At 44.1% G+C, this 24,236-nt stretch overlaps 1 protein-coding gene across 1 annotated transcript in view; it reads right to left on the bottom strand.

The window, feature by feature from the left end:
• TRABD2B (TraB domain containing 2B) overlaps window positions 1-24,236 on the bottom strand; it is a 363,603-nt gene that overhangs the window by 67,718 nt on the left and 271,649 nt on the right. Inside the window, exon 5 of the mRNA XM_088479349.1 lies at window positions 10,650-10,740. Within this exon, the coding sequence (XP_088335475.1) occupies window positions 10,650-10,740 (91 nt within the window). The remainder of the gene's footprint in view (window positions 1-10,649; window positions 10,741-24,236) is intronic.

Raw genomic sequence — 24,236 nt, 5'->3', positions numbered from 1 at the left:
CCGCTGCCTTAACAGCTTACCGGAGGATCCTCAGGTTGCTCCGGGCATTGCTGTAATTACCGACGATTGTGTCCTGCCCCTGTGTGACATCACACAGAGGGGGCGTGGCCTGCACCAGGCCCGCAAATAATGTTATATATATCAAAATGGCCCTCGGCAGAAAAAAGTTTCCCCACCCCTGCCATACACTTACAAAGATTCTGCCCCTAGCTTGGGGCTGGTGCAAGTCCCGATGGTGCTTCCTATAGCTGCGACTGCAGATGTACAAGTGGGCATCACAGTCCTTGCGCATTCAGATGCACACTCGTACACCAGAGGAAGGGCTTTAACTACAATTATCATAAAGTCCCAGACATGACTACAGAAAACAACTGTATAGTGCTTTCATAGCTAGACGCTTAGGGGGTAGATTTACTAACGTTTCTACAAAAAACAAGTGGAGATATTGCCCATATATTAGATTTTAGCCATCATTTATCTAGGACATTCTAATTGAGCAATGATTGGTTGCTATGGGCAACATCACCATTTTTCCTTTTTAAAAGCTAAGTAAATCTACCCCTAGAACTGCTATATATACATTAGGAGTACTGTATGTCATCCCTTACAAATACACAAGTGTTTCCAGTTAGTTAGTAAGTGGTGACCTCACCAGTAATGGTTTATAAGTGATAACTAATCACTAAAAATAACTAATGTGTGTTTTTGTTACAACATTCATATAAATGTTACATGCATTAATATATATATAAATATTACATACATGTTGAATGTATATATTTCAATAAGGTGAAATGTATCAGGTTAATTCTCATGCCCCATTAAGGCAGTATATTGGTTTTATATAATACACAATGGAGGTACTGTCAGTGTGTTTATTGGAAGAGCAACACAGAAGATCTTGGCCAACGTTATGAAATGACTGCGCTCCTACAGAGCGGAGAAGTGAAAACACGACTCTTTACTGAGCCACCGCAAACTGCATTAACTTTCATTACAACTTCCAATTTTCATTGGTGTGTAGCTTGGCCCAAATGAGCAATCTGAAATAAATTTGGCACAATTATTTCTGTTTTAGGCCAGAGGAAATTTTTCTTAATTAAAGAATAAAACTTGTAGCTTTGGTTTTTTGTTTTTCCTTTTCGGTATGAGGTTTACAGTATGCAATGTTTATTTTAGTTTTCAGAAACTCTTGTAATACTGAGGGAAATATAGACTTCTTGACCCATTACTTGTAGCTACAATATATGGTTCCAACATACACGGTTCTGTGTTACGGTAGGATATTAGCATGGTTTTTATAGAGTTTCATTGCTGCCTTCGTGCTGAGGTCATAACTGCTGGTGGAGACAGCGCAGAGCACGATGGACATCTCTTTAATCCCAGCTGCTAAAACGCTAACTGAGGAATGTTATAACAATGTTTTCTTATGTCTTTTCTTCCTTGTCAGCTTTTCTATCAGTTTTTTGTGCATTTTGAACATATGGTAACTGGACAGTAACTTGATATAAAACTAATGGTTATTTATAAAGGGTGTTGTCCACATAAATTTATACCTTTGTAACACATGTATTTAGGATGATGTACAGAGGAAGCGATTTGATCAAACTCAAAATTTCACTTCTCCTAGGACGGGATCGGTATGAATGACCACCGGACATGAGCCCAGCGGTTAAAATCCCGATGCCGGCAGCCCGAATAGCGCAGATCCCAACAGGGAAGGTAATTAAGCTATCCCTACCCCTCTCCCCCCCTAACCCTCCCTTAGGGGTGCCCTACCCTAACTTCCCCTCCTTGAGCCTAACCCTAACCTCCCCCCAGGGGTGCCTAAACCTAACCCCCCCTCCCCGCACCCTGAACCTAACCCTCCCGGGGAGGTGCCTGACCCCAACCTCCCCCCGGGGGTGCCCAACCCTAACCCCCCCTTCTCCTAGCCTAGCCCTAACCCTCCCTGGGGGGGGCCTAACCCTGAGTCCTCCCCGGGAGCCCCCAAACCTACCCCCCCCAAGGCTGTCCGCTCGCGAAGCTCGGCTTACCTTAGTTCGTTATGCCGGGCGTCGGGATTTCGGCAGGTGGATAATGATAGGCATCGGAATTTCGACGCCTATCATTACTCCCATGCCGGGATTCCACAGTTGGGAAGCTGGCGGTCGGCATATCAACCGCCGGCTACTTGACTACATACCCCTAGGACCTGTGACCGGCCTATTTATACCTCAGTGCAAATAGCATAAATATACTGAATGAAATGGCAACTAACCATCTACTTTCATCAGGGGCAATCTTGTGATTTTTTAAGGGGAATTCCACATGTAAAATTTATAGCAGTACAGGTTGAGTCTCCCATATCCAAAATGCTTGGGACCAGGGGCATTTTGGATATCAGAATATTCCGTATTTTGGAATATTTGCATACCATAATGACATACACACACACACACACGAGTATATATACATATATATATATATATATATATACACACACACACACATATATATATATATATATATATATATAAAGGAATTCAGGATTATTCAATGGATAGTATATTTGTTTCAGATTCAATAAAGGCTCCATATAGAACATCGGCCCAAAAGAAAAATAATGGCAATTATAGTGTACTTTATAACAACACTATACAATTATTTTGGAGACACAAGTAATGCATGTATATATATTTTTTTTTATTACATGTTTAGGTGTATTTATGTGATTATTGCACTAGGAGGCTCCTTTTCATCTTGGTTGCATATAAAGACCTGTGACTAATGCTCATGGAACTTATTATACTTGTCAGAATATTATATTATCTTTCCTGTATTACTATGCAATTAGAGAATAATGTATACAAAAACATAAAAAAATGCTGTTTTTGTTTTTATTTTACTTCATTTAATATTTATTTACGTTTCCAACCTTATTTCCGGGACATACAGAGGCAAGGCGGACAGCCATTGAAGAGACGATTATTGGTAAAAAGTGTGTGGGTCAGTCACAATACCAAAGTGCCGCCCACCTCAATGCATAGTAGGGTCACGCAATCGTCCCGGCTACCTTCCAGCAAGTGAGCGCTCCCTGGAAATGTGATCACTCTCTCTGAAGTCTGGCCAGTCTTCCCCTTATTATGGAGTCTCCTGGATATTCCGGAACTACAGACAACTATGCTTTTTTTTTCCAAAGCAACTTTTAGAATATATTTATTGAATTGGGGGAACCAATTATCTGAATTATAAGTTAAAAGGGGAGATGTATCAAACCTCCTAGAGAGATACAGTAAAGTGGACAAGTTGGCCATTGCCACCTATCAGCTTCTAGCTATCATTTATGTAGTACAGTCTATAAAATGACAGTTAGGAGCTGATTGGCTGCTATGGGCAACTTCACTATATCTTTCGCGAAGATTTGATACATCTCCCCCCTTCTCTATGACAGTTTGTAAGTGTTGTACTATACGAGTAAATGATTTAATACTTCTGATGTCATCCTTGTGCTTTGATACAGAAATCTTATTACAACTGGGCTAAAAAAAATCAGCTGAATTACCTTTTTATAAGAGTCTTACAGAAGATATATTTATGTCCCACCGAACAGAGCGAATGAAAACAAACTCATACATGGGCACAGGCTGCAGACGATATCAAACATTTTGGGAAAGTGATTTCCTCAATGAGTCCTCTGAAAAGAATACAATCTCTGCAGTCAGATTAAATCTGTTATTTGTTTTACTCCGCACATGTTTCCTGGGGGGGAAAAGTTCAACAGGACGTATAGATTTGTGGCGTTTTGTAAATATCGCTCCTGACGGACAAAAAAGCAGCTTTAGTCCAGGAGTTCACAGAGTGGCGCAGAAGTAACTGTATGAACACAGCTAACACGTGCAGCCCACCAAGGGGTGAGACTTGTAGATATAAGGGATGGTTCCTGACTACTGGTGATGATGCCCCTAAATCCCCAGTAATACACTAGGATTAAAATACAAAAAAAATTTTACATTTATCAAAGTTTTAATTATTATATTAGTTATCGCCATCCTTTTGTTATATTGGGAGAAATGAAAGACAATCTTACTCAGGGCTGGGTTAAAAGGGGGTCTCTCTTAAGGAGCCCGCCGGGCAGACCATGCTGGGCCCCGCGGTGCTGGAGGAGTCTGTGTGCAGCTGCACAGTTCACCATCACTGCCCCTAGGACCGCCGCCCAGAGCCGAATTGTGCAGCAGCCTCCTCCACAGCAGGGGAGGGGGGGAGTACCCATAGTCTCTCCCAACACTTTAAGGAAACCCATAGTCAATTTGAGGGCCTCAAATTCATTGGGATCCGCCTTATAGAAGAGAACTGGAGAGGGGGGACTTTGAAAAGGCACCTCATAAAGAAGAACTAAGGTGGATTTTCACTCTGAAAACCTCTAAAGCCAATGGTCTCAATATAGAGAATGAGATAAAAGCAGTGATCACCAGTTAAAAACCCAATCACTGTCAGTCTATACATATACAACAAACAATAGGATCAGGGTAATACAAGTTGTCTCTACATATTATATAATAATAACATGAGAAAGAATCTACTATCACCACATACTCCATATACAAGGTGACTATATCCAATGTAAACAAGATCAATGTATAGACAAGATCAATACCAAAGACTGAGTTTTATTATACTTCAATATTTCCCTGAACCAAGATGGCGTCAATACACTAAAAACCACATTAAAGATGGCGACCGCAAACCCCTCTAAGCACATGTATGCCACAACCAAGATGGCACCAGATACTATATTAAGGGAACCACGCCAAAGATGGCGCTCAATAACTCCCCGAGGAGGGCCTGGAGGCCGATACACGTTGGAGTTCGTATTTCACCAATTACAGCCAGAAACTACTGTTGCCACACAACATCACTGACATTCTAGAAGTCTCCTCAGCGATTTGCAGATCATTGCTGATAATGATCTGCAAATCACTGAAAACTATTTGTAATGTAATGTTTGCATATCGGTGGATTGGAGAATCGTGAAATCAGTGGGAAAAAAATGCTTAATTGTTCAATTATTTTTATTTTTGATTGCTGATTTTTAGTTCTCGAACAAGTAGGATAATTATCAGAGAAACTACTGTACTGCAAGGTCAACTTTGACAAAGAACAAACTACAGATGTCAGTGGCTGTGATGGAAGAAAATGTGCATGGGTCATCCATTTCAAAGCATTCCAAAAAAAGAGCTTTTATGGGGGTCTCACATAAAGTCCTATGCGTAAACAAAAGAAATAAAATAAACCATATATACGCAACTCTTTATGGCGATCAATGTTTTTGTCCATTCCTTATTACGGCTCTCTTCCCATGGATTCCTTCCCTGCCTCTGGAATCTCTCACGACTGTCCACTAATTTGTTATACATGCGGTTTTGTGCGTAAACTTTAAAACCTTTATTTTTTTAATAGAACGATGTTGTGGTCATGCTGCCTGCAATTATGGTCGAACCATTGCTTGTTAAGCCTCTGATGTCTTTCATAATAATTTTAGGAACGTTATCCTTGTTATCCTGAGAGAACCTGGCACGTTTAGAGGAATGCAACTGTGGCGGACCTCTAGACATTAGAGGTTCAAATCCAGCCTGTATTGTTCTTGGTCAGAAAACAGCTGAACGTTTTATATTTTAATCAATGTCGGTTGTCAATAAATATTACAGAAATAAATTACCTGATGACCACAAGCTCTTGTAGGAAAATAAGTCATCCTTCTTCGCTTTACTAATTCAATCTCTCACAAAATTAAATACTATATATACACCAAAGTTCTACTTTAACCTCTTGGTCGCTGCCTTTCAGATACAAAGGAATCTTTCTTGAACAACAATAAAAAAGATCACTAGCTTACAATACTGACTTGTTAAACTTTAAGCAGCGACGCGCATCCAAAATCAATAGCTTGCTTTTTAAATGGCTCAGACTGGAATCAGACACCGGAGTATGCACTATCGCTGGGGATTGCTTTAGGTTCAAGAAGTCATCCGAAACGCTGGCTAGACTTGTGAGACCACTTTCAGAGCTACGCGTTTGCCAATCTTGGTTAATTCTTAAAAAGAGGTATCGAGCTACGGAATTTGGAAAATTACATGTGGTTGAAAGTATTCTTTAAAAAATTCTGACTGGAAAATAATCCCTGATAGTAGGGGGTGCACACAATGTTATTAAAAATTTAAATACATTGAGTGAGCCAAACAGAATACATAACAGATGACAGACAAGGAAAAAATATTAAAGGGGAAGTAAATTTGAGGTATGTTCTCCTCTTGTTAGCGTGGGTTCTTCCGGGTGTTCCAGTTTCCTCTCACAGTCCAAAAACATAACGGTAGGTTAATTGGTTGCTGACAAAAATGGGCCTAGTGTGTGTGTAGAGAATTTAGACTGCAAACTCTAATGGGGCAGGATTAAATAGCAAACATATATACAAAAAATAATTCTACAAAAAAACCCATAATTTCTCTACATGTATTCATTGTGCCTGTCATATAGACAGTGAGAGCAGCCATTTTGTGGACTGAAGTAACACTCATGAAAATGCAGTTGATGGAGTCACTAGGAAGTGTAACCGGGATGCAGACATATGAGCCGCCGGTCACAATCCCGACAGTGGAATGCCGGCTATGGATTTATGATAGGCGTCGAAATACCGACACCTATTATAATCCCGACGTCGGAACGCCGAGGACGCCATCCCGAACGAAGGTAAGTCCGGGGCGCCCTTAGCGTTAGCCGCGACGGGGGGGGAGGGATAGGATTAGGGAGTCTAGGCGGGTTAGGTTTGGGGGGATTAGGGTTAGGCACCCCTAGGGGGAAGGGTTAGGCACCCCCCCGGGGAGGGTTAGGTTTAGGGAGTGGTAAGGGGGGGTTAGGGTTAGGTACTCCCGGGGGTAGGTTAGGGTTAGGCACTAAGGGGTTGAGGTTAGGGTTAGGCACCACTAAGGGTTAGAGGGGGGACAGGGAAGGTTAGGGTACTTACCTGCCCCTGTCAGGATCTTGATCCTGTCGGGCATCCGCTGTCGGGATTTGAACCAGCGGCTAAACGCTTGCATTTTAATCCCATGCCAGTATATCAGAGAAATTAAGAAAACTTTGATGGTCAAATAACTGCAAATTTTTGCCTATTTTAAAATGAAGCAAGAGAGCCAAAGTAGAGCATTTCAATACATCTCAATGGTCTATAATGTCACTGGACTGTTTAGGTAGATATCCTGTGTAAAAAAAGATAGTGGTCTGTTGGATTGGAGACAGGGCTTGGCCCTTACCTGTATCAAGATTATATAGTGAGTGGGCCATGCTTCAAGGTATGGTGATAAATGGGGGGTAAGTCTATTCGAAAGGGGGGAGGGGGGAACATTTGGGATGGGAAGTGGGGTGGTGCTGCAATGTACAGTCAGGGTACCTAAGCCTACTAACAAATGGAAGTATATAAGTAGAAGGTTACGTGCGCTTCTGGGTTGTGGGTGTAGAGTTGGGTGGATATGGAGGAGGGGGCGGGGGAGGAGGAGTAAAGGGTCTGTGTATGGTGGTGAATTGTATAATATTGACTCGTCTATGGTATAGTGGTAGCGTTAGTAATTAGCTGTGTGCATATGAGATTATGTCAAATATAGGGGTGGGTGTAGAAGACGTGACAATCAGTAGGTTGAGTGGGTAGTATCTGACCAAAGGCAAAGTGAACAAATAAAGAGGCTAGCGAATGTATGAATGGAACCAGACCTATTGTTATTGAGGGAGATACAGTGCTCCCCTAGGTATGGAGATGATGATGGAGGATAGTGAAATCCTGGCTGATTGGATGGGTATTTGGTAGTTCAATCCTCTTTGTTAACAGTGGTCAGGTCCAATCCTCTGTTGGGAAGTGGGTAGACCCTTTCAGGGGGCTCCTTTATGTGCGGTCCTTACTCCTGCACGTTCCCTGCTGGACCTATGGTGTACAGACTTAGGAACCCGGGTTACCTTATTGTTAATGACAGGAGTCCCTCAAGTAAGCGGCATCCCACACTGGTGATGTACTATGCTTACCTACCGGTAGGTGTACACGGTCCATGTTGGGGAGCAGATCCCACACTTTATGGTGTAAGTCAATGTCACCTGCTGGCAGCTGTAATTCCTCCACGATCCTGTGGGTTCCGTGCAGGGGGATGCTCGTCTTACTGTTGCTGCCTGGGCTCCTGTTGGGTGTGATGTTTTTGCAATGCGGTGCGGCTGTCGGAGCTGGATCCGTCCCACGGTCCCGTGGTGGTCTATGTTGTGCGCTGGATATTGGGTGCCGTCAGCGCGTATATATGACCTACAAGCCTGTAGGGTGCAGACGGACTACAGATAGGTGGTGGCTCCACGTGTCTGTTAGATATGCTGCCGGTGTGGTGTGCGAGGACTTCGGGTCAGGCCTTGCTGACCGTTGCGGTCCGAGTCACTGTGTTGCTGGTGATGTTTGGTGGATAGCGGATGGTGGGTGTAGGGTCTCCAATGCGTTTCGGCCTGGCAGCCTTCTTCAAAGTATAGTCAATATTATACAATTCACCACCATACACAGACCCTTTACCCCTCCTCCTCCTCCCCCCCCTCCATATCCACCCAACTCCACAACCCAGGAGCACAAGTAACCTTCTACTTGGCTCTTACCTGCCTACTCTCCTGAAAATTCCGGGAAGACTCCCGAAATGTGGAGAGCTCTCCCAGAGACTAGATCAGCCTGCTGGATCACACCCACTTCCCCAGTGAAGTGGGCAGTCCGGAAGCTTGAAGACACAAATCTGGGCAGTGCTGCTATGATGCAATTTATGGCACCATGCAATGCTGGTCTCACATTGATGCCACCCTCTGGGGTCCTCTGAGAAGAACACTAACAAGCTAGATATGCTTTGGCAAGGTCTAATATTGGAGTATGACAGAAAAGGAGTATAAACTTGTTTTACCCTAATTTGTATCTTTCAGAACGTGAGGAACTATGAAGGGTATGGAGTACCGTTATAATAAATTCTTCTCTCAGCTTCTATGGGAAAGATTTATCAAACCTTCTAAAGGTGACAACCTTCTAGAGATTATCCACAACAGCCAACCAAATTCTAGATAGAATGTACTAGATAAATGATAGCTATAATCTGATTGGTTGCTTCTCTTTAGAAGGTTAGATACATTTCTTCTCGATCTAAGAATCGTCCCATTGCTAGTTATCATTATGGCAGCTCGACAGCAGCTAATACTGTAGAATATATGTGTTAGTATACTGTGCATTACCCATATAGCAGGAATAGATGTCTCCTAAATGGAGTTTTATTATCACATATTGCTTTTCTTGGGATTTCTTTTACTTTAACTATCCAAACCAAGTGGTTTTGTAATACCACAGTGGTTTTCAAATAGAAAAATATTTCCCTTCAAAATAGCAATTTCAAAGCAATATTTTAAGAGCGCTGGACCAGTGTTGAGTTCCTCTTCCAAAACTGTGTCTGTACTGAAAAGAAACTTTATGACTTGTGTATATGAGTGCAGACACTTATGTGGAAAGACCACCAACACTGCGACACAGATTATTGTGCCCGGGCTGCCTGCTGGGAAGTCTCAGCTCCCTTGTCTCATTGCCCAACCCGATGGAGCAGATATGGAGATTAAAGGTATGTCTGTCTGTCTGTGTCTATCTATCTATCTCATATCTATCTATCTATCTATCTATCTATCTATCTATCTAAATTATAGATGCTTGCTAAAAATGCACTTTTAGTTGGAGCTTGCATTACTTCCAGCTATACTACGCAGACTAATACCCCCTCACCAATGTTCCAATCTCCACTCAGGCCCATACTATATCCTCTTGTTTCTGGGAGACTCACAAATCTGAGGAAGAACAGGTTATCTTCTAGCATATCATCCACCCATAAGAAACAGGCGGAAAAGGGGACGTGATGATACAATTCTCAGCTAATTGTCATTGTAATAACACAATTGAGCCTGATCCACATAGTGGCTACCAGTATCCCTATCCGGGAACTCTCTGGAGGAAAAAGAGGGAGTTTATCCTTGAATGTCCCTATTTTATGCATGTCCAGTTTTCCCCACTATTCTGTGGTTTGCGGATCACTGTAGTATGTTATAGTAATAAAAATAATAATGATATTCACTCGGCTTAAATATTGCAATTATCTCTAATCTTTATATAGCACCAACATGTTGTTCAGACAGATAAAAGAATGTTTACATTAGTTCCTGAACTAGTAGAACTTAGAACTTATAATACCGCACACACACTTATGTGGAGCATCAATGCTGGCCATCGTGCCATAGAACCTTCACAGTTCTATGGATAATTTTCATGCTGGACGCTGGAAGAGAAGCACGTCAACACCTTATGTGTGAAGAACTCTGATTTGCCAGCAGCCGAACCATCTTCTCAGCGCTATCAACAATTTCCTGCCTTCTCCTTCATGGGGAAAGCAACCTATGAGCAGTGAAATGCCGGCACAGGGCAGCCGGTTGGGGGATTGAGAGCGCTACACAGCCATTTTGTTATTATTTGCCGTTCTTATTCAGCATCAAGGAGCACCTTTGCCACAATGACCATAGTTAGAAGGAAAAAATGATACCACAAAACTGAAACACAGCTCAGAAAACTGTGATGATCTTACTTCTTAAGTGGATGTCCTGCCGGGGTGTGTTCAACCTCATATCCAACTTGCTTTAGAACATCAATCACAGTATTATTTCCAAGGAAATGACCTATGTAAGGAAAATACAGATGTTATCAGCCATTGGAATGAATGACGGTGTCAAAGCAGAAAGTTAGCCTATTATTTGTAAATTACACTGTCATATAGGAGTATATTAAATGTCATACAAATGACACTAAACCAGCGGGAGGATGACTATAATAATCTGTGGATACACGTCCTGAATCAGAGTTGTGCGTTATTGCGAGTGTAATCGCCGTCACAATTTATATGCAAAAAATATGCTAATGCCTGCATACAGGCTTCTCGTCTGAAATAGCGTGCGATGGACTGAGCAAGTGTTGCTACACCCACTTCCCCTAATTGTGTGGTGTGCAGATCCTCCAGGGGTTGAGAACACACCATCATCGTCCACACGTCACGTAAGTCCTGTGCTGCGCAGATTCCGGGTCAACTGCTTCTCTGAAAATGGCCTCTGACACTGTGGTTCTGCGATTGGGAATGCAGCTATGAGCACAGACACACCCATGGAACTCCCATAACACGCCCACAGGACAGCCTCTTTGTGCGAACACTTTTGGCCACCTCCCTGATTCCACCCAGGAGCACCCATGGACCGCAGTGGTCTGCTCAGGACCTTGAAACTCTCAAACTTTAGTTTGCACATGCGCATTGGGACTTTTGTCGGCGTTTAACGCATGCGCAGTAGTAACAAAATCGCTCAAGTACGCAAACATCTGCATAGAGTACAGCACCGACTCAGGCCGACAGACATCTGATCGCCTAATTGAGGTACCAGAAAATGTATTCATTTGCGTGGTGGGCAGGTGAAGAGTTAAATGACTTTATAATCCAGACGGTTGACCCAACACCTTCAGATGGCGTTACTCTATACTCTTCAATTGGGGACCTATAAAGCTGGAAACATGTCACTGGATCCCCTCCGAGGTGTTAATGCTGCCACACAAGCAAATATAGCCTGAAATCCTCGCAGGCAGTGCTGTAACGGGGCATTACGGTGCACTGTGTCGCTCCGCCCCCTTTGCGCACGACAGCATGACGTCAATCTGCCAGCAACCGGAAGTGCAGCAGTACCAGGAGCGTCTTGAAGATGCTCCGTGCAGCTGTACACACGGCAGAGTGCCTGTCTGTAGCGTTCGAAGGACGCTATGAGGTGGCACTGCTGCGGGGTCCTGCACTCTGTGTGGCGGCAACAGTCGCACACCCCTAGGTACTGCCCTGCTCAAAGGAGAGGAAGCCACCGCTTAGGATTGATATATCAGGGTCCAAATGTAAGCATCCCCACGATTGGAGATATGTGCCGCGGTTCCCTCGTTTCCGATCTCACTAGTAGCCCCCATAGGTTTCCATGGGGGTTGCTATATTGTGAGATTTACTAAGCTCCAGAATGCAAAGCTCTCATTGGCCAGGTAGCTAAGCTAACACAATATTTAGATGGTGTTAGATATTGTAGGCTATAGGCTACAGATTGCACATTGTACCAGTGTACCAGAGATCCCCGGTAATAGGCTCTCGCACATGCACAGTCAGATGACAAGGAATGTAGAGTGATCATTTTACTTTAAACACTGCAGGGATGGGCTCCTGTTGGAGCACCTGTCCCTGGATGTGTTTCTTAATACATATGGGCGGTACCTAATATATTATTGCCGCCTATAGCTGTGATAAGAAATTATAATTATCGGGTCTGAAAACTGATAAAGAATAAATATGTAACTATGTCTCTCTCATAAGTAATACCACATACTGGTTATCAGGAACAATATGCTTGTAATCATGTTTGCATATTTGTGGCTAGTAGACTGTAACCACATATAAAAGTAATGTTGAAATCACTTAAACTAAATGCAGTAGAAGAAACTCAACTTCCAGGTCACCAAGACCTTCACAGATCACATGCTGAACAGCTGGATGGACATCTAACTTGACTGTAAATTAATATCAAACTAAAGTTTATTTGCTTACCGGGAAAGTACACAACAAAATAAGTTAATAAAATGATATATATTCAATACAAATGGAACGAAAATATGCGGGTTTGGCCATGGCGCTCACTCCACCAAACACCTGTCAATCTGCTGGTAAAAATGTGTTCTCCAACCCAAACTCTTTATCAAAATCTTTGCAAACCGAAAGCGGCCCAGAGAGGGGTGGTACTGATTTACCAGCATTGGAGAGTCATGGAGGAATACAATGAGCAATGCGGCCGCCCAGGAGCCACTCCATACAATGCACTACAAACGAGACAGAGGGTCTGATTTAGCAGTGCATGCAAGTGCAATGCTGAACGTAGATTCCAGATTTTCCTGATTTACAGGCAGAGATGTTTACGGGGAGGTGCAGGGACGGCCTGCGTTTTCCGGGAGTGGCAAGGCCAGAATCTGGATCCATGGAGGCAGATTCCTTGTCTCGCCTGCTGGCCAGCCTGCGTAAGCTGAGGCTTACTCAGCTGGCCGGCACCGTACAACATCGCGATGATGATCCCAGACTGCGACCTCTGTCGAAGCCCTGGGATCGCAGATGCAGCATTTGCATTTTAGCATGGACAGAATTGCAAAGCTGCTTGTGTACGGCTTGGCAAACCCATCGTCTGCTGAAACAAGCCCAGAGATCGCTGGAGAAGTGACTTACTGTAATTATTTTTTTATTACGGTACTATTTTTTAAATACATTCCAGCGGTAAGATATCCTGCATCACTCTGATAAGTCTAAAAACAGAATGTCTCTTAGCGCAGAGATAAGGCACACAGTAATACACCTCCCACTACGTTTTGGAGGCTCGGCAAATCAAGGCACATTGTACTTTCTAAGAGGGTGTTTTGTAAATGAGGGATTTTATGGAGAGGTAGAAGTGTATAATATGTAGAGATGAGCGGTTCGGTGCTGTTGAAAACCCAAAACACACCTGAACTTTGGGGTTTCGAGTTGCATTGAGTACTAGTAGGGTCACTTTGGGGGCTTCGACTAGAACCAAGTCCCGGCTCGGGTCTTCCCGCAAGTTGGATCTACGGTGAATAAACCAGATCTTGCGTGTTTTTGATTGCATGTGAGTCCCTGCCTCATGATTTCAGGTGTGCAAATTGGTTTAAATTGACTGGAAATAAATGCTATTGATGTTCATAATACTACAGGAGCAAAAACAGGTCCAAGTGACATGATTTTAGCTGTTTTTTAAGAAATCCGAAATTGAACCAAAACACTTGAGGGTGGTTTTGCCAAAACCAAAACACAATGACGATTTAGAATTAAAACCAAAACACGGGGTCTGCGCACATCTCTAATAATATCTAGTAAGCATAGATTAGCAAAATAGCTGAGCAATTAACATGCTGATGCGGTCACTCCTCTCTGAACACATTGCAGGGACGGGTTCCTTTCAGCGCCCCTGTCCCTGTGGGTGTATATTGATACATTTGGCCGGTATTTCATATCTTATTGCTGCAAATAGTGGACATAAGAAATGACAATTATTGGGTCTAAAACCCATAACACACGTACAGAGGATTAACTCGCAAAGGCCGGGATGAACTAAAGGAAAAATGCGGTAAAAACCCCGTTTTCAGCCCCGACCGCACTTTTATCAGTGTAGAAAAACCTGGCGTTACCTTATAGAAGCCTATGGGCTTCTTACCGCACCCAGCTCCCAATGCTTCGCCGCCCCGCTGTCGCCCAGTGCTGGCCCCCAGTCACCTGCCTGCTCTCCATGGTCGCCAGCTGCGCTCGTCCTGGGTCCTCCGCCTCCTTCTAATCTTCTTCCGGGTGCAGGGAGGAGGAGGAGGAGCCCGGGGATTCCTGCACAGGTGACCAGCAGGAACCTCCCGAGGCTCGGAGGGGGAGGGATCTAACGGAGTCCCCGGCACCCGGCGTCAGCTGCTTCGCAAAGGGCAGCTCTTATCGCAAGAGCTGTCCTTTGCGATACTAATTGCATATGTTAGTACATATGCAATTAGTAAGGTCGCGGTGACTGGCGGAATGGTCACCTAAACCTTAGTACATCCCGGCCAAAGTGAGTGTCAGGAATTCAGCATTTGGAGGAGGTAACGAAGGGGGTTGTTAGAAAAACGCAGGTGTGTCAGAACGTTTAAACACCGTTTTCTGGGCATGCATAAATTAACCACTGCGTCCTAGCTTGCAGCAGGAGAGCCCTCTGCGTGTCTGGAGACCCCCTTATGTCTGCGGATGCTTAGGCTTACTCAGAAGGCTGAAGGCCGTCTGATCTGCGTTTGATGTTTCCGTGTTTTGTGCGTGAGTGGCGGATGTGAGATGCTTTCAATGGGCATTTCTAAGCACTAGGAAGCAGGTCAATCATTAGCATATTTTAGTTATTGCTATCCATGAGATATGTAATTGTCATCAAAATCTGGGGAAAGCCAAACGTGACATAGTACGGGCTTTCTCCGGTGATGGCAAGAACAGCAGCTTATGCAAGCGCTGGCCTAGATGCTCTATGTAAGTTGACACATTCGGGTGAAAATGAATACATGTTTTCACACCATGATGTCCTGCAGGGACACTCTATCAAAGGACATTTGTGAATATTAATATATCTGCCCCTGTGAATCAGTAATAACTGTGTTTAGGGCTGACTTGCTGAGCGGTCTTTTTAACAGTGGATTTTCTTCACTCTCCCTGCACCATTCTCAACGATCATTCTCTGCATTGTCCTACATGCAATAAAACATAAAAGCCACAAAACTATTATCCTAATTTATTGTGACAGATGGTGAAAACTCAGGCAAAGGGGAGGTCACCGTGTCTCCTTCCATGGGAATGCCCTTGTAAATGAGAGAACAGCTGTAGCGCGCACACACACACGCACACACACACACGGTCACCTTTATTACTAATGGAGGATTTCAGTAACATAATCAAGTACACACAGAGACACACCTATACAGACAGCTGGTAACCCTTTCAAAACCAGATGTGCATCCAAACTCATTAAACCGAGTCAGTCTTGTGTTCCCAATTCAATATATATTTCAGAGTTACCTGCTCTCCCAGACTCGCCACACAGTACACTAGCCTTCCAAACCTGCCCACTTCTGTAGTGAATTGAGAGGTTGACGGTCTTGTTGGCCTGATTTGTGGTGAATCCCATCATCGTGGCCCTGCTCCCGGGTGGGGCACACCTCCCACCTGCGCCCGATCCCACAGAGAAATGAAGTAAAACAACTTTATGCAAATCCTGCTACAGGCCCCTTCCCTGGTGCACATTTGCATGGATGCATGTGCAAGAACTGAGACGCCCACTTAAAGCATCTATAGATCATCGGAACTTGCACCTGCAGGTGCAGATTAGTGGCCTGAATATGGCCTCCAATGTGAGCGATGCTGCGTATGTATGCACAAACCCTTCAGTGACACGCCCACGATATTCCCATAACCATCGATGGTTATACTGTGCACATGCGCAGGAGTTTTTAGTGCTTTCCGCATGTGCACATTAGTTCAGCTAGCCATCGAATGGGCATCGAGAAGCTGCATCCGATGGATTTGACGGGAAAAGTACTTCAATTGAATCGGCTACATTGATGGTTGGTAGCCATCATCTTCCGATGTCCATCCCTAAATCCTGCTTCCCATGTCCTAATTAGTCTCCCTACCAAATTCTGATTGTTACATCGATCTACAGGCAGCTTTGAATAGGGGTAGTTTAGTTATGGCCGCCCTGTATGGGTTGGGTAACCGATCTTGGCACACACAATGCCGGTGGTCAGAATCTCAGTGTCGGAATCTCGAAGGTTGGAAATCACAAAGCATGCAGTAAGTAATTTAACCCTTCTCCTAACTCATCTTTCCAGCAGCCTAACTCTAACCCTCCACTCCTGCAGCCTAACACTCCCCTCCCTTAGCCTATTGCTAATGCCCCCCGGAGCCTAGCCCTAATCCTCCCTTCCTGCAGCCTAGCCCTAACCCTCCCCCCACCAGCAGCCTAGCCCTAACCCTCCCTTCCTGCAGCCTATCCCTAACCCTACCCTCTTGCAGCCTAAGCCTAATCATTCCCCTAATCCAACTCTAACGCTAATACTTACCATCGGGATCGCAGCCGCTGGGGTTCTGACTCCTGTCGGGATTCTGCCAACTAAATACCTGCCCGATACATGTGGACTCAAATTTTGCAAAAAGTAAGTCAAAGCAAAATAAAAAAATATATGTTTGGAAGATGTCACACACTCACACAGCATGTAATGTTACTCAATTATATCTTCTTCTCCGGATTATGGACATATCTAAATAAAGTGATAGAAAAAGTGCATCTGGACAAATTACATTTCCTAGTAATTAATGCCGGAGGATAAAAGATTAAGAAAATGACAAATATGGTCTGATTTACCTACTGTATGTGAGTTGTCTGTAAACATTTCTAAAACATTTAAAATAATAGTAATAAATAGAAAGGTCTCAGTTTAGCCCTGTTTGATATTTGCCTGTCTCTCCTGACCCCGCTGTGGTCTGTAACCTGGCTGGCATTCCCCAGAGTCAGGTTGCACATTATCCATCACAAGGACGGTATCACCAGGAAAAGAAACAATCTAGTGGCTTTTCTGAGCATATAAAGAGCCGCGCTGAAGAGAAACAGCTCTGTGAAAGTGTTACATGCGTTATCAGAGGGCGGCTTGGCAGACTCCCAGCAATCTAGTGCCAGGGAAAGACTAACAGGTCACAGAGAATTCCCTTCTCCTTTTTCTCACAGACAGTATTGATAATGAAATGCTGAGAGTTACTGGTTTACCTGCAGACACTCCTGGGTTACTGGCAGGGCCGGTGCAATTTGTTTGAGCGCCCTAGGCAACATTTCACCCACCGCTCCTGCTCCCTCATACTCATACTATGCCACACATTATTGATACTAATTTACAGCAGAGCCCCAAAAGCATACTGTGCCTCATAACACTGCCCCCAATTCATAATATGTTATGTTCCGCATTATATGCCGCACAGCTTTATCCCCAATTCATAATTAAGCTACACATCAATGCCTCCAATACATAATATGCCACACATTTATGCCCCAATACATAATATGCCACACATATGTGCCCCCAATACATAATATGCCACACATATGTGCCCCCAATACATATGCCACACATTTATGCCCCCAATACATAATATGCCACACATTTGTGCCTCCAATACATGTCACACATTTGTGCCCCCAATACATATTATGTCACACATTTGTGCCCCCAATACATATGTCACACATTTATGCCCCCAATACATAATATGTCACACATTTGTGCCCCCAATACATATATCACACATTTGTGCCCCCAATACATAATATGTCACACATTTGTGCCCCCAATACATATGTCATACATTTGTGCCCCAATACATAATATGTCACACATTTGTGCCCCCAACACATAATATGGCACAAGACTGTGCACCAAAGTTATTGTATGCCACATAGCCATGCATTATGCCAAACATTGCCCCTAGTACATATGCCACACATGTGCCCCAAATTCTTTATATGCCATACATCTGTTCTCAGAATACATTATACCACCCATCCATGCCCCAATATATTTATGCCACACATCTGTGCTCCAATATATATCAGCACCCATTACTACCTACATACGACCACATACATTAACCCTGTTAGCACTCAATAAAGCCACCCCCACACACACACTAAACCAACCTGTCTAGGACTGAAAGAGACATCCTTTTTTTTGGACTTAGCGACGCCCTCCAGTGGCCAACACCCCTAGGCAGCCGCATAAAGCTGTCTAATGGTAGCACCGGCCCTGTTTACTGGCAGCGGCGTAACTAGGTATTTTAAGTCCCCAAAGCAAAACATTGTAAGGACCCCTATGTACCACCCAATGGTGAAAAATGTATATAACACAGGTAACTTTGACATGGAAGATGGGCCCCCATCAACTCTGGGCCCCATAGCAGATGCACCCAATGCACCTATGGTAGTTACACCCATAGTTACTGGACATTCTATCCACCATGTGGGAAGAGTACAGTAGAATTAATCCTATAGTTTCTGGTATCTTTGCAACTTACAGATGCACTTCCATGTGTGCAGCAACCTGTAACTTCCCTCCTTTCGGCCGCTTTTGCCAGAACATCTCACAATCCAGTCCCAGCACACCGCAGGAAAGCAGTAACTACGGAAACTGCTTCTACTGATTAGTGCCCCCCCCCCCAATCACATCAAATTGGGGAACATAGAGGATTTATTCTGGAGTGTGTGACCAAAGGGCAAGTGCGGATGGTGTGATTTGTGTCATCACGCCCTTGCCCCTCGCTGCCCATGATGGTGCGTATTGCATCATTGTGACGCAAGATCATGATGGCACGCATCACGTTATCTAGCCCCATCCTATTTACCAGAAGGAGAGATGAGATCCAGACCTACTCTTATACCTTGCTGTGTGTAGTATTACAATTAAGACTGTGAGTGTGTGCTACAAACTTGTAGGGGCACACCTAGGGAAGGGGGCATTCCACGTCTCACAGAGGTCATGCTCGGTGCTTCTGAGGCACCATGCGGTCCCCAAACCCCTTCATTAAAATCACCCCAGCAGTGGCAGGAGCACACAGCACTTACCCATTGAGGTAGGAGGAACATACCTCCCAAAGGGATGTATAATCCCGACAGTCGGGATGCCAGCGCTTAGAATGCTGGTGCAGGAATCCCGACACCTGTCAGAATCCCAGAGCCGGCATCCCGACGGTAAGTACTGGGGTTAGGGGGAGGGTTGATGTTAGGCACTAGTGGGAGGGTTTGGCACTACGGGGGAGGATTAGGCACTAAGGGGGAGGTTAGGTTTAGGCACTATGGGGGGAGGGTTAGGCTTAGGCAGCGGGAAGGGAGGGTTAGGCACTAGGGGGGAGATTAAGTTTAGGAAGAATGAAGGAAGGGTTAGGGTAGGGAAGGGGGGAGGGTTAGGATACTGATCGACAGGTGTTGGTATCCTAACCCTGTTGGGATGCCCGCGTCGAGTTTCTTTTTTTTTCAAGATTACATTTTTATTGAAACAGTATACATGTTTATACAGAATTACGATGACAAAAGGGAGGGTATACAGGAATAAAAATGGGGAAGGGATTAGGGGGGAAAGGTACAAGTTGTTACCGCGTAGAGATTCTGACCGCCGGGATGCCGAGTGCCGGCATCTGGTACCCAACTCCTCCCAACAGCTCTGTCAGGAGAAAAATACTGAACGGTAGGACAGTCCTGTAGAATGGGGACTGTCCCACAGGTACGATGTATGTGTAAAGGCTCTTTTACTCATCAAATTACAGTAAAAATCTTCTGGCTAAAAGTGTATGTTTTTAACATGATTCTCTGAATATGTGTATAAAGGAATTTTCTGCCACTATATAAGTAAATGTTAATAATAATATTAATGCACAAAACTAAGTCAAAACATTGCAATTAATTCCTATGTTTTGAGTTTACCATAAGATGTAACCCCTACTGGGACCTTCACTTTTAAACTTAAAGGGATAAATCTGAATCCTGTATTTCACTTCCATGGATAAAACAATGGGAGATATTGGACCAGATGTGGAACCCGATGTTCTTGTGTTACATGGATTAGATGGTATTTTGAGAATTTGAGACTTATCATCAAAGTTCCCTGGTACGATGCCTCTCCTTGATCATCTACTTAGTAAGTATATGGTATTAAAATAGGTTTTTGTATAATCATAAACTTAGGTTCAGAATTGGAACAATCCCGTAATGTTTCGGAGTAATCTGTTTCAGATGCAGTCATTGGAATCCACTGTAATGTGATCAAAGCCTGGTCTATGTAAAGACTGGTGTACGTCAGGCGTAACAAGCGACAATAGTGTAGAGACAGTTTCTAGTATATGTCAAAGCCCCCATGTTTGTACACAATATAATAATATAATATAGTGAAGTGCTATATATACAAGACATAGGGGCATATTTATCACAACCCTGATTTTCAATTCAAACCCCAGAGACGCTATGAGTTTGGAAACGGAAGGGGCTGCGGCAAATATCGGAGATATCCGCTGAAGTCCCACCATGGTACATCTGGGGGATCCTTAATATTTGCAGTCAAAATGGCTGTTTTTTGGCAGATATCCCGCAAATATTATTGAATAAATATGCTATAGGCCGATTTCGCCGTCGTTTGGCTTAATCGGCCATCAGATCAGCCGATTTCGCGGCCGATATCGGTGCAGGCAATTTTTAAAACCGCTAAAAAACAAAACACCTGCGCCAGCCATGTGTGATATTTAAAACACTTGGCGTATCTTTATTGCCCTCTGAAATACCAGACCCAATAAGTTAAACGCATTTTTCCTGAAAAAAAAATAAAAAATTTACCGAAATTTCAGCGTTCGTTTTTCCCCAAAGTACGCCACTTACTAAATTTTTTTCCGTTAGTATCTTTTAGGGGGCTGTCCAAAGGGTTCTGTAAGAAATCCCCCACAATTTTTACCCAAAAATAGGGATTTTGCTAATTTTTTCCCATTTCTCAAAATGGAGAAAAGTTTTCTCCATTTTTACATGAAAAACCGGCGATGCGATAATATGGCCGAAAAATCGGCGATAATATCATTGGTGCGATAATATCGCTGATAATTTAATGCAGTCTGGGCAGTGTTATAAGAAAGGTGAAATTTGCATTTTCAATATTAAATGTAACTGAACAAAAACGCAAATGTAATGCTCTTTTCCCCCTTTAAAACAAGGGGATCGTCTTTCCTGCTGTAGTCCAAATGGAGATGTTAAATTATGCGAATAGATGGGCATGACTTCATATAATATAGCTGCTAATGATTTTCTGTAAGCATTATCAGCTTACGTGGTCTTCTACCACTAACAAGAGATACTGTACATCTCCTATATGGAGGATCTCTAAGTGCATTATCTGATCTGCGAACCTAGAAATCAGGGGACAGGTGAGAGTTGACAGAATTTGGAACTGATACCATATTTGTGAGCACTTCTCATCAGGACAGACGGCATTACAGCGATTTGGGCAGCCAACACTGCCTACAGGCAGACCTGCACTACACTACACCTTATCAGCAATAACGTAGATCTTATGAGGGCTTCAAGGGTACTTGCTATGGCTTAGTGTTAAAGAGCTATTCATCCAGGGATTACTGCTGGGCAGTCTAGGTCATGGTTGGAAAGAGAAGAATTTTTGTTGCTCATTAAGAACATTAGAAATGAATGGGGGAAAATGTTGTAAAGCGGTAAAATGTGACATCCTGCTGTAATTAGTAACATTTCATAACCATTATTGCACAGGTGTTTGGGCCTGACCTTATCTAAGCACATTATCCTCCTAATTGCCTTTACTTAGCCTGTCTGTAAATTGGTTGGTGTCAGTAATTTGTTTTCATGTAGTGGGGTCACAAGGGAAATACATGTTACGTTTTAAAAACTGCTAATCATCGTATGTGGTTACCTTTAGGCCTCTGTCCCCTCTGGCGGCTGCTTCTTACCTCTACGATCTACCACCTAGCCCTTTCAACATCAGCACCTATAGGTACTGTGTGTCTACCTGTGGTCTCTACATGATGATGCATTCTGTGCAGAGATGGCATCATAAAGGAAGTTGTCCAATACAAAGGAAACATGCAGGGCCCCCCGAACTCTCTGTGTCCTCAACCTCCAGAAACGAATATGGGATATAGACATACACACTGACACAGATAAACACACAAAGAGGAGACTGAGTATAGCATTAAGTGTGCAGCAATATGGCTCTATGGCTTGGGTATGGGATGTCAGTACTCGGGATCCAGGGGGTCAGAATCCCCCACGCCTGCATCCCGACAAGGTTAAAATACCAACAACAGTCAGTAAGTACCCTAACCCAACCCCTAGCCCTTCCCCCCGCACCCAAAACCTAACCTCCCTTCCCAGGTGCCGAACCTAACCCTGCCGACATGGTTAAAATACCAACAGTCGGTAAGTACCCTAACCCAACCCCTAGCAATGCCTCCCCGCATCCAAAACCTAACCTCCCTTCCCAGGTGCCTAACCCATAACCCCAATACTTACTGTCAGGATGCCGGCGGTCAGGATGCCGGGGCCAGGATTGTGACTGGTGTCAGGATCCCAGCGCCGGCATTCTGAGTACCGGTATCCTGACAGCCGGCAATTCAACTACCTCCCGGATCTATCAGTAAAGTACCTGCCTGCCGGCTACTGTAAATTAAACTCCAGGCTTGTTCATTCTGGTGAAGAGCAGTTGCTAAATAATATCTTGAGCACATTAGTGTCCGGTGAATCAGCTTCCACCTTATAGTGTGTCTCTAGTACTAATTTGCTTGTACAAACAGCCATTTTTCTGGAGACTGAAAATACACTGAGACCTAAGAAAATGACTCACAATTGGAAACAAACTGATGGTACAATTGATCACCAAGTGATGAGTGAAGGAGAAGTCAGTCGGATAATATAAGCCACACAAAGCCTCTTTGATAACCTGGGGTCCTTACGAGTGTACCCATATGTACGCCCCTGATCTGATAAGGATTGTGTCTGAAGAAACAAAAGAATGATTCCATCAAGTACTATATGTATTTTACACATATATGTTGGATTATGTTTCTAGATAACATTGTGCATTCTTCATGGACCCTCAGTGTTGCTATTATTTTCTCTGTTATATTGTTATATTTATGTTATGTTTATTTGTATAATAAATTGCTCTGGCAATACTACCCCAATGTCACGTAGTGACGGTGTCATCATTAAGACATGATGTGCTGGCTCCTGAGTTCCAGTGTAGACGTATCTGTCCTCTCTGAGGAAATGTAGTCAGCATCCAGGCGCACAGAATGCTGGTGCTCAGAATTCTGGTGCCAGAATCCCGACAGGAGTATGAATCCCGGCGACTGCGATACCAATGGTAAGTAATAGGGTTAGGTTTAGGGATAAGCACTAAGGGTAGGGTTAGGCTGCAGAGGGGAGGGTTAGGCTGCGGGATATACGTTTAGGAAGCCGGCGGACGGAATGCCGACCGCCAGCTTCCAGACAATTTAATTCCGACGAGGGACGAAAGACAGGCGTCTAAATGTAGACGCCTGTCATTTTACCGACGCTGGGAGACCGGCGCCCGGCATCCGATCGAGCGGATGCCGGGCGCCGCAGTGGACAGCCGCAGGGGGGGGAGTTATGTTTAGGACTCCCGGGGGGGACTTAGGGTTAGGCACCCCCCCGGGAGGTTAGGGTTAGGCTAGGGGAGGGAAGGTTAGGGTTAGGCACCCTCGGGGGGAGGTTAGAGTTAGGCACCCCCCCCGGGGGACTTAGGTTTAGGCGGCGGGGAAGGGGGGGTTAGGTTTAGGCACTTAGAGGGGGATTAGGCACAGGGGGGGAGGTTAGGGTTAGGCACCCTAAAGGAGGGTTAGGGGGAAAAATAGATTAGTTTAAAGGAGGGTTAGGGGGAAAAATAGATTAGTTTATACTTACCTAGGGATGATCGGGATTTCCTCCTCTGTCGGCCAACCGCTGTCGGGATTTGAACCGCCGGCCAGGGGTCCAGCGGTAAT

The sequence above is a fragment of the Taudactylus pleione genome, unplaced genomic scaffold (assembly GCF_031769625.1).
Source record: "Taudactylus pleione unplaced genomic scaffold, aTauple2 ptg000230l, whole genome shotgun sequence".
NCBI classification, from domain to species: Eukaryota; Metazoa; Chordata; class Amphibia; order Anura; family Myobatrachidae; genus Taudactylus; species Taudactylus pleione.
This window is presented reverse-complemented; position numbering and strand designations above follow the sequence as displayed.